The following is an 11,782-nucleotide window of genomic DNA, read 5'->3' on the forward strand; positions in this document are numbered from 1 at the left end:
AGGTGGAATGATTGGAGAGGAGAGTCAAGGAGAGGATGGGCCAGGAAGCAATCTCCCAGAGGGCAACAGGAGGTGGGCCTCACTATGAGGCCGAATACAATGAGTGGCAGGAGCTCATTTGTAGGTCCCTGAGCCTAACAGCAGTCCGTGGACTTCCAGGGGCTCGTGACTCAGGGACTGCAACATCAGCACAGCATACTGGTGAGTAACATCCCACACACTAGTATTATATGTATTTGAGTTATAACATCCTATATTGTCACACATTCATGTACACAATGAGGATCATGGTATTTTGATTACTAACAACTAAATATACAATGAGATTTAACATTAAAGGGACATGAAACACAAAGAATTTATTTCATTATTCAGATAGAGAATACAGTTTTAAACAACATCAAAATTTACTTCCATTATCTATTTTTAATTATTATTTTGATAATCTTAGTTTATTAAATATCAATGCACATGGGTGAGGCAATCACACGAGGCATTGATGTACAGCCACCAATCAGCAGCTTCTGAGCCTATCTAGAAATGCATTTCAGCTAAGAATATCAAGATAATGAAGCATATTAGCTACTGGAAGTAAATTACAAGTTTTTTAAAATTCCATGCTTGGCTAGCTGAATCATGAAATAATAAATATGGTTTGCATGTCCATTTAATGCTACTTAACACATTGAAAATCATGATATGAGGTAGAATAGTGAAATACTAACATGTCTCAGAGTAACACAGGCCACAAGCCACATGTAGACCTTTCAGTAAATGGACACCATAGTCATCACAACCATAGTGTCACTTAAAGAACACATTTTCTCCATCACTGACATGTACACAGAACTATTGTATGAAACACATACATGTATAATTTGCATATTACAAACCCTCATATCACAAATCTCAATGTGCACATGCATGTTATAGAGTTTGACATGAGAATGTGGATAGGCCCTAGCATGTAAATTGTATGCCCACATGGATAGATATCTGACTGTACTAATCCCTCTCATCATTTGACTCCTCCACAGAACCTCCAGTCACCAGGGTGCCTACGCCCATGAATCCCCCAACACCGGTTCAAACTATATGTCCACCTCAACCACCGGTACAGATAATACAGCAGGAGTATGCCAGGCATGACATGGCTTGGACTGCCTCAATAGAGAATCCACATATCATGCCGCCTGCATTAGAGGAGGATACCTGGCAGGAGCCCTGGCATGAGGAATATTCCTTTGGCTTGGAGGGGGAGCCCCGCCAGCCCCGAAGGGTAGATGTATTTACCCCCCCCAAGAATATCATGGCACTACAGGAGTATACCAGCAGGCTGAGTGGATGCACACCAGCGGCCATTGGGACTATCGGTCCATCCCGACATCTGGACCATCATCATCAGTTGGAAGGGCTCCACCAACTGTAATCCATCGCCCTGCACCTCCAGCTCATATTCCTGTGGCTGCACCTCCAGCTGAGATATCTGTTCCTGCACGTCCAGCTGCTGTTTTTGTTCCGGCACCTCCAGCTGCTGTTTTTGTTCCGGCACCTCCAACTGAGGTTGTTGTTCCTGCACCTCCAACTGAGGTTGTTGTTCCGGCACCTCCAACTGAGGTTGTTGTTCCGGCACCTCCAACTGAGGTTGTTGTTCCGGCACCTCCAACTGAGGTTGTTGTTCCGGCACCTCCAACTGAGGTTGTTGTTCCGGCACCTCCAACTGAGGTTGTTGTTCCGGCACCTCCAACTGAGGTTGTTGTTCCTGCACCTCCAACTGAGGAACACGTAATTGAAACAGTGCCTATTGTCCCTGCTGCTGAAGAGCCCATGGATCAATTGAGTTCCGCCATGGGTGACGAATATATCTCACTACAGAGGAGGCAAACATTGACCTGTGAGACTCTAACGGCAACGTGTCAAAGAATGCAGAGGGAACAACACAGGTTCCATAGAAGCCAACAGCGTTTGCAACAGAGGTCAAATGAGCTGCAAAGGGACATGGCAGCATCTGTATCAGCTATGGTCCAAAACCAAATGCTGCGAGTCATATCGGACATGCAAATACAGAGTGACCAAAGATGGAGGGAACAGAACCAACTGTTGGGGGCTTTGGTGGAGCATTTCACCCAACAGCAGGACATGGCATCAAGTATCTCCTCTGTGACCAGCACTCCTACTGGATCCACACAACCCAGGAGAGGCAGAAGACCCACACCAGGCCCCTCATCTAAGAGGCCTAAAAAAAAAAAATATATTATTCTATTTCATTGAAAATCTTGTCCTCTGTTATTTACTATCTAATTATCATCCACATCCATGTGAGTTGTGTTTTAGTACAGTAATATTGGTAAAACATATAATAATACCTGTGTTGAAATGGACCAAAAAGGTATTATTATAATGTTTATGACATATTCCTGCTCAATAAACAACATCACATGGTTGTGTCTCAACGGTACATATAGTAATATTAACTTCTAAGATGTACATCAAGGTTTCTCACATCCAATATAAATTGACACGTTGGTATATATAACTAATAATGTATTTAAAGAAGGTGTGAACATAAGGTATAAATATCCATTATCCTCATTCTTAATGATAGTGAACTAAACATGAATGAAACAAATTATAAATATACAGTAATTAGGGTTGTTAAAGGGACATGAAAGCAAATATTTTTACTTCATGATTTTGAAGGAGAATATAATTCCAAAAAGAAATTATAATTTCATTCTATTATTTATGTTGCTTCATTCTATTGATATTCTTTGCTGAAAACCATATCGAGATATGCTTGGTAGCTGATGATTAGTAGCTGTATATAGATGCCTCCTGAGATTTCTTCACTGTGTGCATTTCTATGTCTTCATTAAAGTATATATAAATAAATAATGAAAATAGGTAATTGATTTAAATTATAAGGTTTTTACAAATTATCTTCTCTATCCTTAATCATGAAACAATATGTTTGGGTATAGTGTCCCTTTAAGGGAAGGGGGTTGGGATGTAGTAGTTTCACTTACATGCAGTGGAAATCCAAACTTTTAAATTCTGCAAGACATGATATATACACATGCAATGGTTGGTGAGGTACTGTCAAACATCATAATACATGTGAATGTTACGGTTTACTGTACTTATGAATAAGTAACTTACAGGTGAAGTATTCCCGGATGACATAATCCCTCACTTCATTCCCCCTCAGTGTCCCCCTGTCCACATCCTCAAGTACAGGAACCAGCTGCTGCTGCTGCTCTGGGTCAATGTCCCCCAACAAACGTGTGTCCACAGCAATGTTGTGTAGAATACAGCAAGCATTGACAATGGAACACACTTTGTTGGGGTTATACTGTAGTGCTCCGCCTGTAACATCCAGACACCTGAACCTGGTTTTTAATAGGCCAAAGCTCCTTTCAATGACATTCCTTGTTCTTATGTGTGCCTCCTGGTACCTGAGTTGTGGCTCCGTAATGGGGTGCACCAAGGGGGTTAATAGCCATGGTCTGCAGCCGTACCCTGCGTCACCTGTCATGTAACATATGTGTTTGGATTATTACAGGTACATCATGTGCTTTAAAGGGACACAACATGAATCACATATAAAAGATAGATTTAATAAAAACATTAATGGAAGTAATCAGGATAGTTAATTAAAATTAAAAGGCCTATCTGAATAATGGAAGTGCAATTTATACTAGACTGTCCATTTAATAAGAACCTGCAATTGTTAGCAGCTTGATAATTAACTTTGATTAGATCATTTTCTCCATTCTATAGATAACTTTTGATGACAAGCATATTAGATATGCTCAATAGCTGCTGATTGGTGGCTGCACATAGAAGCCTCATATGATTGGCTCATATATGTGAATTAGAAATTTAAAAAAAAAAAGATATTTAAAGAATGAATAAAATGATATAAGAGAAGTGAATTGTAATGCTGTTTAACATTGTATTCTCTATCTGACACATGAGATGACAATATGTGTTTAGTGTCCCTTTATTAGAAATATACAGACAGAATGAAGGTACTCACCAAGCAGCCATCCTCCCGAAAGTGTTCCATTTTCAAACATATTGAATAAGGAGGTCTGGCGCAGGATGTAGGAATCATGTGCACTCCCTGGGAAGCCTGCATACACATGTAAGAATTTCAGATTGGTATCGCAGACCATCTGGCAATTCAATGAGTGAAACCCTTTCCTGTTAATATAGAGGATTGTCTCCTCATGTGGGGCCACAATACGCACATGTGTGCAATCAATTGCCCCCATGACATTAGGAATACCCCCCAGTCGATAGAAGCCTTGTTTAAGACGGTTCCATTCCTGGGGGGTTAGGGGGAAATGAATGTATCGTTGTGTCTGGTTATCTAGAGCAGTCAGAACCTCCCCTAGAATCCTGGAGAAGGTAGACTGCGCTAGGCCAGACACAAGCCCCTCTGTTGACTGGTATGAGCCAGTTGCCAGGAAGTGTACAACACACAACAGCTTCTGCATACCAGTCAGAGCTCGGTTCCTATACGCTTGAGGGTCAATTTCATCCTTCAACACCTCATATAGGTTAATGAGGCTTGCAGATGTCAAGCGATATTTTTCCCTGACCTCCACTTCTGTCATCCCAAACAGGGTGACCCTAACCCTGTGTACCCTTGGTGCTCTTCCCCTCTGCTGATGCCTTCGTCTTATAGGCCCTGCTGGCCTATGGGCAGCTGCAGCAACAGCAGCATGGGGAGCACCAGGAACAGGGACAACAGCAGGAGGAGCAGGGAGGGTAGCAGCAGCAGCTGGAGCAGGGACAGCTACAGCACCATGACCAGGGACCTCAGCAGCAGGGATACCATCCAAAACAGGGGCTTGTAGGGGTTCAAGCACCCCTTGTGCCCCACGACGCTGTCTGACTCTAAATGCAATATACTGCAAGGGAAACATGGTGGCTAATGAGGGTGTGCATTTGCAGGTGTTTTAAGGCTGCAGGTGAGAGGTTGTGCTGTTTGTGATTGGTTTGACACACTTGCAGGGGCAGGAATAATAAATGCTTTTAAGAGGTTAACTATTTGTGAACAAGCTGCTGCTATGTATATTGTTAGGCATGCATTTGTTAGGCCTTCTGAGAGTTACGTTGGTTTCTAAGTCAGTGCAAGGGTACCTGCGCCTTCAATTTGTGGCGAGCTGAGAATGGAGTAGATTTTGTAAAATCTGCGCGCGTAAGTCCTTACGCCGTATATTGGATAGCAAATTGCGCGTGTTTTGTATGTCAGTCTATGGGCCAAAAAACTACGGGCGACGCCAGAAATCTACGCGCGTAACTTCTAGCTTACGCCGTATATAGGATACCAAATCCGCGCAATTATTGGCGTCGCCGGCTTTTGCGGGCGACGATTTTTATCGGATGGACCCCTACATTGCAAACTTTGTGCACACACAATAAATGTTTTAAATTAGTTGAAACTGGCATTTTTCAGACCCTGTAATACCCCTTTAAAAGCCTGTTGCCTCCTCTACTAATCATATGTATGGACAGATATAAATAAGCCCCCCCCAGTGATTGGACAGCGGCTATGCGTAATGTAGCAGGCTTAGGTTTGTGACATCTGTATTATGCTTTTCCAATTCTCTCAGGTTGTAAAAAAACAAACATTTTTAGAGTTAAAGGGACATGAAACCCATTTTTTTTTTCATGATTCAGATAGAGAATACAATTTAAAAAGGTTTCCAATGTATTTCTATTCTCAAATTTGCTTTGTTCGCTTGTTATTCTTTGTTGAAGAGATACCTAGATAGGTAGTGTGCACATGTCTGGATTACTACATGACAGGAAATAGTGCTGCCATCTAGTGCTCTTGCAAATGTATAACAGTTTTGCAAAACTGCTGCCGTATAGTGCTGTAGACACGTGCACACTCCTGAACTTACTTCCTGCTTTTTAACAAAGGATAACAAGAAAATAAAGAAAATTAGACAATAGAAGTGAATTGGAAAGTTGTTTAAAATTGTATGCTCTATCTGAATCATGAAAGAACACTATTGAGTTTTATGTCCCTTTTAAATTACCAAAAAGGGGGCAAAGTAAATAATTAAATTATATTGCAGTTCTATTAATAAGCCTAATTAAAAATGTTATATTACAACATGATTCATTTTTCTTTTAAGTGCAGTTAAAGGGACATGAAACCCAGATTTTTTTTCTTTCATGATTTAGAAAGAGCATGCAATTTTAAACAACTTTCTAATTTATTTATATCTAATTTGCTTCATTCTCTTGATATCCTTTGCTGAAAAGCATATCTAGATAGGCTCAGTAGCTGCTGATTGGTGGCTGTACATACTGTAGATGCCTCGTGATTGGCTCACCCATGTACATTGCTACTTCTTCAACAAAGGATATCTAAATAATGAATCAAATTAGATAATAAAAGTAAATTAGAATGTTCTTTAAAACTGTATTCTCTACCTGAATCGTGAAAGAACAATTTTGGGTTTAGTGTCCCTTTAAGGCATTTATTTATTGAGCCAGGGATTGGAAATAATTCCAGCATATCATAGATCAAATAAAGTATTATTAACAAGCAAATATGAAAGTAAATAAAAAAAACACAGTCATATTTCTATTATCAATATATTCAGTGTATTTTTCCTTCTTTATACGGTGAAAAAGCATAAGAAATTAAACTGTAAATCTTTGTATTGTTGTTGTTCCATAGATGGTATCACAGCTGGAAACCAGAGTGTGTAAACTAAATGAACAATTGCAGAACCAGGCCGATCTACATCAAGAAGCCTTAAACAGAGCCAAAAAGGCAGAACAACAGCTGGAGGACCTCCGTAGCCGCTTGAAATTGGCAGAAGGGGAACTGGTGTCTGGGGATGTAATGCGGGACAGTTTAAGCTATGAGAAACAAAAGGTAATATTTTTTTTTAGATTTATTAGTTCCTTCAGAAGAATTTGTGTGGTTACAAAATATGTATTTCAATTCTTTTTTTTTTTTTTTTTTAATATATATGCTGTTCTTATGTATGTCAACCAATCGTATTTTCATATGCCATAATTTTATTAAAGGGTCAGTAGACTTTATTTATTCTAAGCTCAAATATCAATGCCATTTTATTATTAGAATCAGATTTTATATATATTCTTTCCTATTCTCTACTCAGCTATGCGTAAAGCTAGAGAGAGGTGGGAGGGATTTAAAGCTGTTGTGTGGGTTCTTGACCTCCACCTAGTGGTGATAAATATATCCCATATGTTATGGAGGACTGTGGACATCATCATTCAGAAAGAAAATAATTTATCAAGTTAGCATAAATTATAATATATATATATTTTATTCACATTAGTGTCACAGAGCCGTTAGGCATTAATCAGCTGCCCACCGCCCTAAGCCGCATCTTACTAGGGAGTGTTCACAGAGCGATTTTGCAGCCAACTATAATGGTTCATTCTGCCGCCATTTGTTCCCACCTAAGCTTGCTCAAGTTGAAGGCTTGACTACACAAATGTGCTAATCCAAATCCCTGCATTAGCGCTCGTGCCCCTGTCTAAAAGAGATCCAAGATTGTAGTGGCCACCTCTCTTACACAGTGTGGCGCTATAGATAAGCAGAGCATGTGCAACATCTCATTTCAGCCAAGCCATGTACACAGATTTAGCCAGACGGGCCCAACCCCCGAGTTACATCGTTACTATTGGCTGGTTTAAGAAATCTAAAAACTATGAAAAAAAAATGCAGTGAACCTGTGTGTGGTTGGGAAATACTTCCTGGGAATAAGGTTTGAAGATATTTTTTTAAGAGAAATGATTAAAGGGACAGTCTAGTCAAAATTAAACTTCATGATTCAGATAGGACATACAATTTTAAACAACTTTCCAATTTACTTTTATCATTATTTTTCTTTGTTCTCTGGGTATTCTTTGTTGAAAGCTAAACCTAGGTAGGTTCATATGCTAATTTCTAAGCCCTAGAAGGCCGCCTCTTATCTAAATGCATTTGATAGTTTTTCATATCTAGAGGGTGTTAGTTCATGTGTGCCATATAGATAACGTACTCACGTCCGTGAGTTACTTATGAGAGGGCACTGATTGGCTAAAATGCAGGTCTGCAAGGGGTCAGTCTGCATAGGCTTAGATACAGGGTAATCACAGAGGTAAACACTATATTAAATGGACATTAAACCCCCAAAATTTTCTTTCATGATTCAGATAGAGAATACAATTTAAAAAAGAAAATTACTTCTTTTTTCAAATTTATTTCATTCTCATGTTATTCTTTGTTGAATAGATACCTAGGTAGGTAGCGTGCACATGCCTGAAGCCCTACATGACAGAAAATAGTGCTGCCATCTAGTGCTCCTGCTAATGTATAACATTGTTGCAAAACTGCTACCATATAGGGTTAAATTTATCAAAGGCTAGGCGAACTCTGTATGTTCTTCGCCTGTAACTGCGCCCCAGCTCGCCTCCGGAGAGGCGCACATGTGCGCCTAAATTTATCAAAAAAATAGACATAACTTTGCACAGGCGAGCTGGGGCGTAATAATGATAAATTTCGCCTGTCGGAAAAAGCATTTACTCCCTATTTACTCCCTATTTATCACAGTACATCCCTATAAATATTTGATTGATTATTGATTATTAAAAAAACGTTTTTTAGGTAACTATTTAGCTAATATTTATATTACACAATGTTTTTGTGCTGTTTGTGCCATATGTTGACACAAAAATAAATATATCAATATATCGATATATATATATATAAAACTTTTGGTACCATATGCGCCTGTGGAAGCACAAATTACTGGGAATAACAGTATCTTCTTTGCGCTGAACATTTGAAAAATTAGTTGAAAGAGTAAAGTACTGCATCCCAAGATGTAAAAGCATGTATTATAATGGTGTTCGACTCAGTCTGTATGGCGAAATATACAACACGCAATTACAGCCGAAATTATCGGCGCAAAGCAATGATGAATAAGCAACTGGGCGTATTTGTAGGTCGGGCTGTTAAATTACGCCTATTACTAATGTATATTGGTGTACTCGGGAGCGCGCCTGTGCGCCTAGGTGAATGCAAGTGGAGTGCGAAGAAGTTTCTTTCAGATTTGCGCAATTATAGGCGCAGAGTGCTTTGATAAATATGAGGATCCGTTCGTATGCGTTATTTTGGACAATATTATAGGAGAATGGCTTTGATAAATCTAGCCCATAGTGTTGCAGACACGTGCACACTCTTGAGCTTACATTTCTGCTTTTCAAATAAGGATAACAAGAAAATGAAGAAAATATGATAATAGAAGTAAATTAGAAAGTTGTTTAACATTTTATGTTCTATCTAAATCATGAAAGAAAAAAAACTTGGGTTTTATGTCCCTTTACTATAACTGTGTTTGTTATGCAAAACTGAGGAATGGGTAATAAAGGAATTATCTATCTTTTTAAACAGTAAAAAATTCTGGAGTAGACTGTCCCTTTGATAAATTCTTTTGACTTTGGTTGAATTGAATAAAGTTATATTTTATGTAAATTTCCTGACCAAACAGTTGATTGATGGCAAATTAGAGTGTTTTGTGACGTTTTATGACAAATATTTCCAAGGAAATACATTTTTAAACTCAATTGTAATTAATTTTATTTTTAACGATTCAGACAAAGCGTTCAATTTTAAACAACGTTCCAATTTAATTCTGTTATCAAATTAACTTAATTCTCTTGGTATGCTTTGTTGATGGAGTAGCAATCAACAACGTTGAGCCACTGTCAAAAAGCATATATGTGCAACCACCAATCAGCAGCTAGCTCCCAGTAGTGCAGTGCTACTCCTGAGCCAGCCTGTGTGTGATTTTCAACAAAGGATGTCAAGAAAACAAAATAAATCAGATAATAGAAGTAAAATAGAAAATTGGTTAAAATCACGTGATATATATGAATCATGAAATAGTCATTTTGGCTTTAAATCTACCATCAACCCCTGTAAAATATACATGAGGTTGCTTCAAAGAATTTGTGACTCTCATCAGAGATCGATTTTGTAATTAACTGCATAACTGGTCACAGATTCTTCCAACCTCAAACTCTGAAGATTCTTACAACACATTTTAAGAAAACATTACCCTAAAGAACACTATTAAACATCTGTATTTATATATAGCTGTTGCTGTTTGAAGTTAGAAAACTCATAGAATGTTTCCTGTGGTACATCACTAAAAAGCCATTGTTTCACAAACAACAATCACAGGATGTAATTGAATAATATGTCTTGAGTAGGAGCAGCAGGAACGTTTTAATCATGTTCAGTACCAAAAAACACTTTAGCGGAAACAATTGTTAGTGGGTGATTGGCTGATGTATTATATTGTCTTGTGATTGGCAGCTCATGTTAGGGTATTTTCAGCTACTCTGCATTTTTTCATGCCATTTTTTTAATCTACCAGGAAACTAGTGGCCAAGATTATGGTGTTTCAAATAAATGTTCACTTATTTGCATCTTTTTATTAAATTAATCAATTTTTTCTGACATAGCTAGTTGCACACGCACCTGGATGCAGCGTAGGCAAATGAAGTCTTTAAAAAAAAAACACTCAACCACCCGCACGAAACAATGTAAAGACAATGTAAAAACACGTAACCGGCCGCCCGCAAGAAATAAAAAAAAACCTAACCGCCAGCACAAAGTATAATAAAAAAAAAGTAATTAACCTCTAATCTGCAAATAACATAATTAACATATTAACCCCTAAACCACCAAACCCCCACATCGCAATAAACTTAATTAACCTATTAAATCCTAAACCGTCAACCCCCCACAATGCATATACCTAATTTAATAACTAAGCCCCCTAACCTAACACCCCCTAAATTAACTCCAATACTAAGTTACACTTAAAATAATAAAACCTAACATTAAATTACAAAAAAATTATCTAAAATAAAAAAAAAAATAAAAAACTCTAAAATGGCAGAAAAAAATAAACAAAATTATCAAACCCCCCCAAAAAAACCTAATCCATATGAAAATAAAAAAGCCCCCCCTAAAATAAAAACACCCCCTAATCTAAACTATACTACCAATAGCCCTTAAAAAGGCCTTTTGTAGAGCATTGCCCTAAGATAAACAGCCCTAAAATAAACAGCTCTTTTACATTTAAAAAATACTAAGTCCCCCCTAACAGTAAAACCCCCCACCCACCAAATCCCACAAAATAAAAAAACCTAACACTAAAAAAACATAAACTACCCATGGCCCCTAAAGGGGCATTTGTATGGGAATTGCCCTTAAAAGGGCATTCAGCTCTTTTACTGCCCTTAAAAGGGCAATCAGCTCTTTTACAACCCATTAAATTCCTTATCTTAAAAATAAAAACCGCCCAAAAATAAAACAAAATCCTAAGACTAAACCCCAAAGAGGTACTCTTCGTTCATGAAGTCTGGCAGAGAAGTTCTTCTTCCAGGCGGCTCCATCATCTTCTATCTTCATTTGGAGCGAAGGCGGAGCGGAGGTGTGGAGCTGGTTTCCCCGATGCACGGATCCTGAGCGGCGGTCCTCAGCGGCGTGGAGGCTCCTCTTCATGCGATCGTCCGTCGCACACTGAAGATTGAATGCAAGATACCCCATATTTATTGGGGTACCTTGCATTCCTATTGGCTGAAATTTTGAAATCAGCCAATAGGATGAGAGCTACTAAAATCTTATTGACTGATTTGAACAGACATTTGAGACCTCAGTATCAGGCTGCTCTGGGAGGGTGGATATGGAGACCTGTAAAGGACCTGTCTGTGAAAACAG

The 11,782-nt window shown here is 38.6% G+C and overlaps 1 protein-coding gene across 1 annotated transcript in view; it reads left to right on the plus strand.

Annotated features, from left to right (window-relative positions):
- Positions 1-11,782, plus strand: part of CCDC170 (coiled-coil domain containing 170) — a 151,982-nt gene that overhangs the window by 90,491 nt on the left and 49,709 nt on the right. The window contains exon 9 of the mRNA XM_053709267.1: positions 6,707-6,907. Within this exon, the coding sequence (XP_053565242.1) occupies positions 6,707-6,907 (201 nt within the window). The remainder of the gene's footprint in view (positions 1-6,706; positions 6,908-11,782) is intronic.

Source organism: Bombina bombina, chromosome 4 (genome assembly GCF_027579735.1).
Source record: "Bombina bombina isolate aBomBom1 chromosome 4, aBomBom1.pri, whole genome shotgun sequence".
In the NCBI taxonomy this organism is placed as follows: domain Eukaryota; kingdom Metazoa; phylum Chordata; class Amphibia; order Anura; family Bombinatoridae; genus Bombina; species Bombina bombina.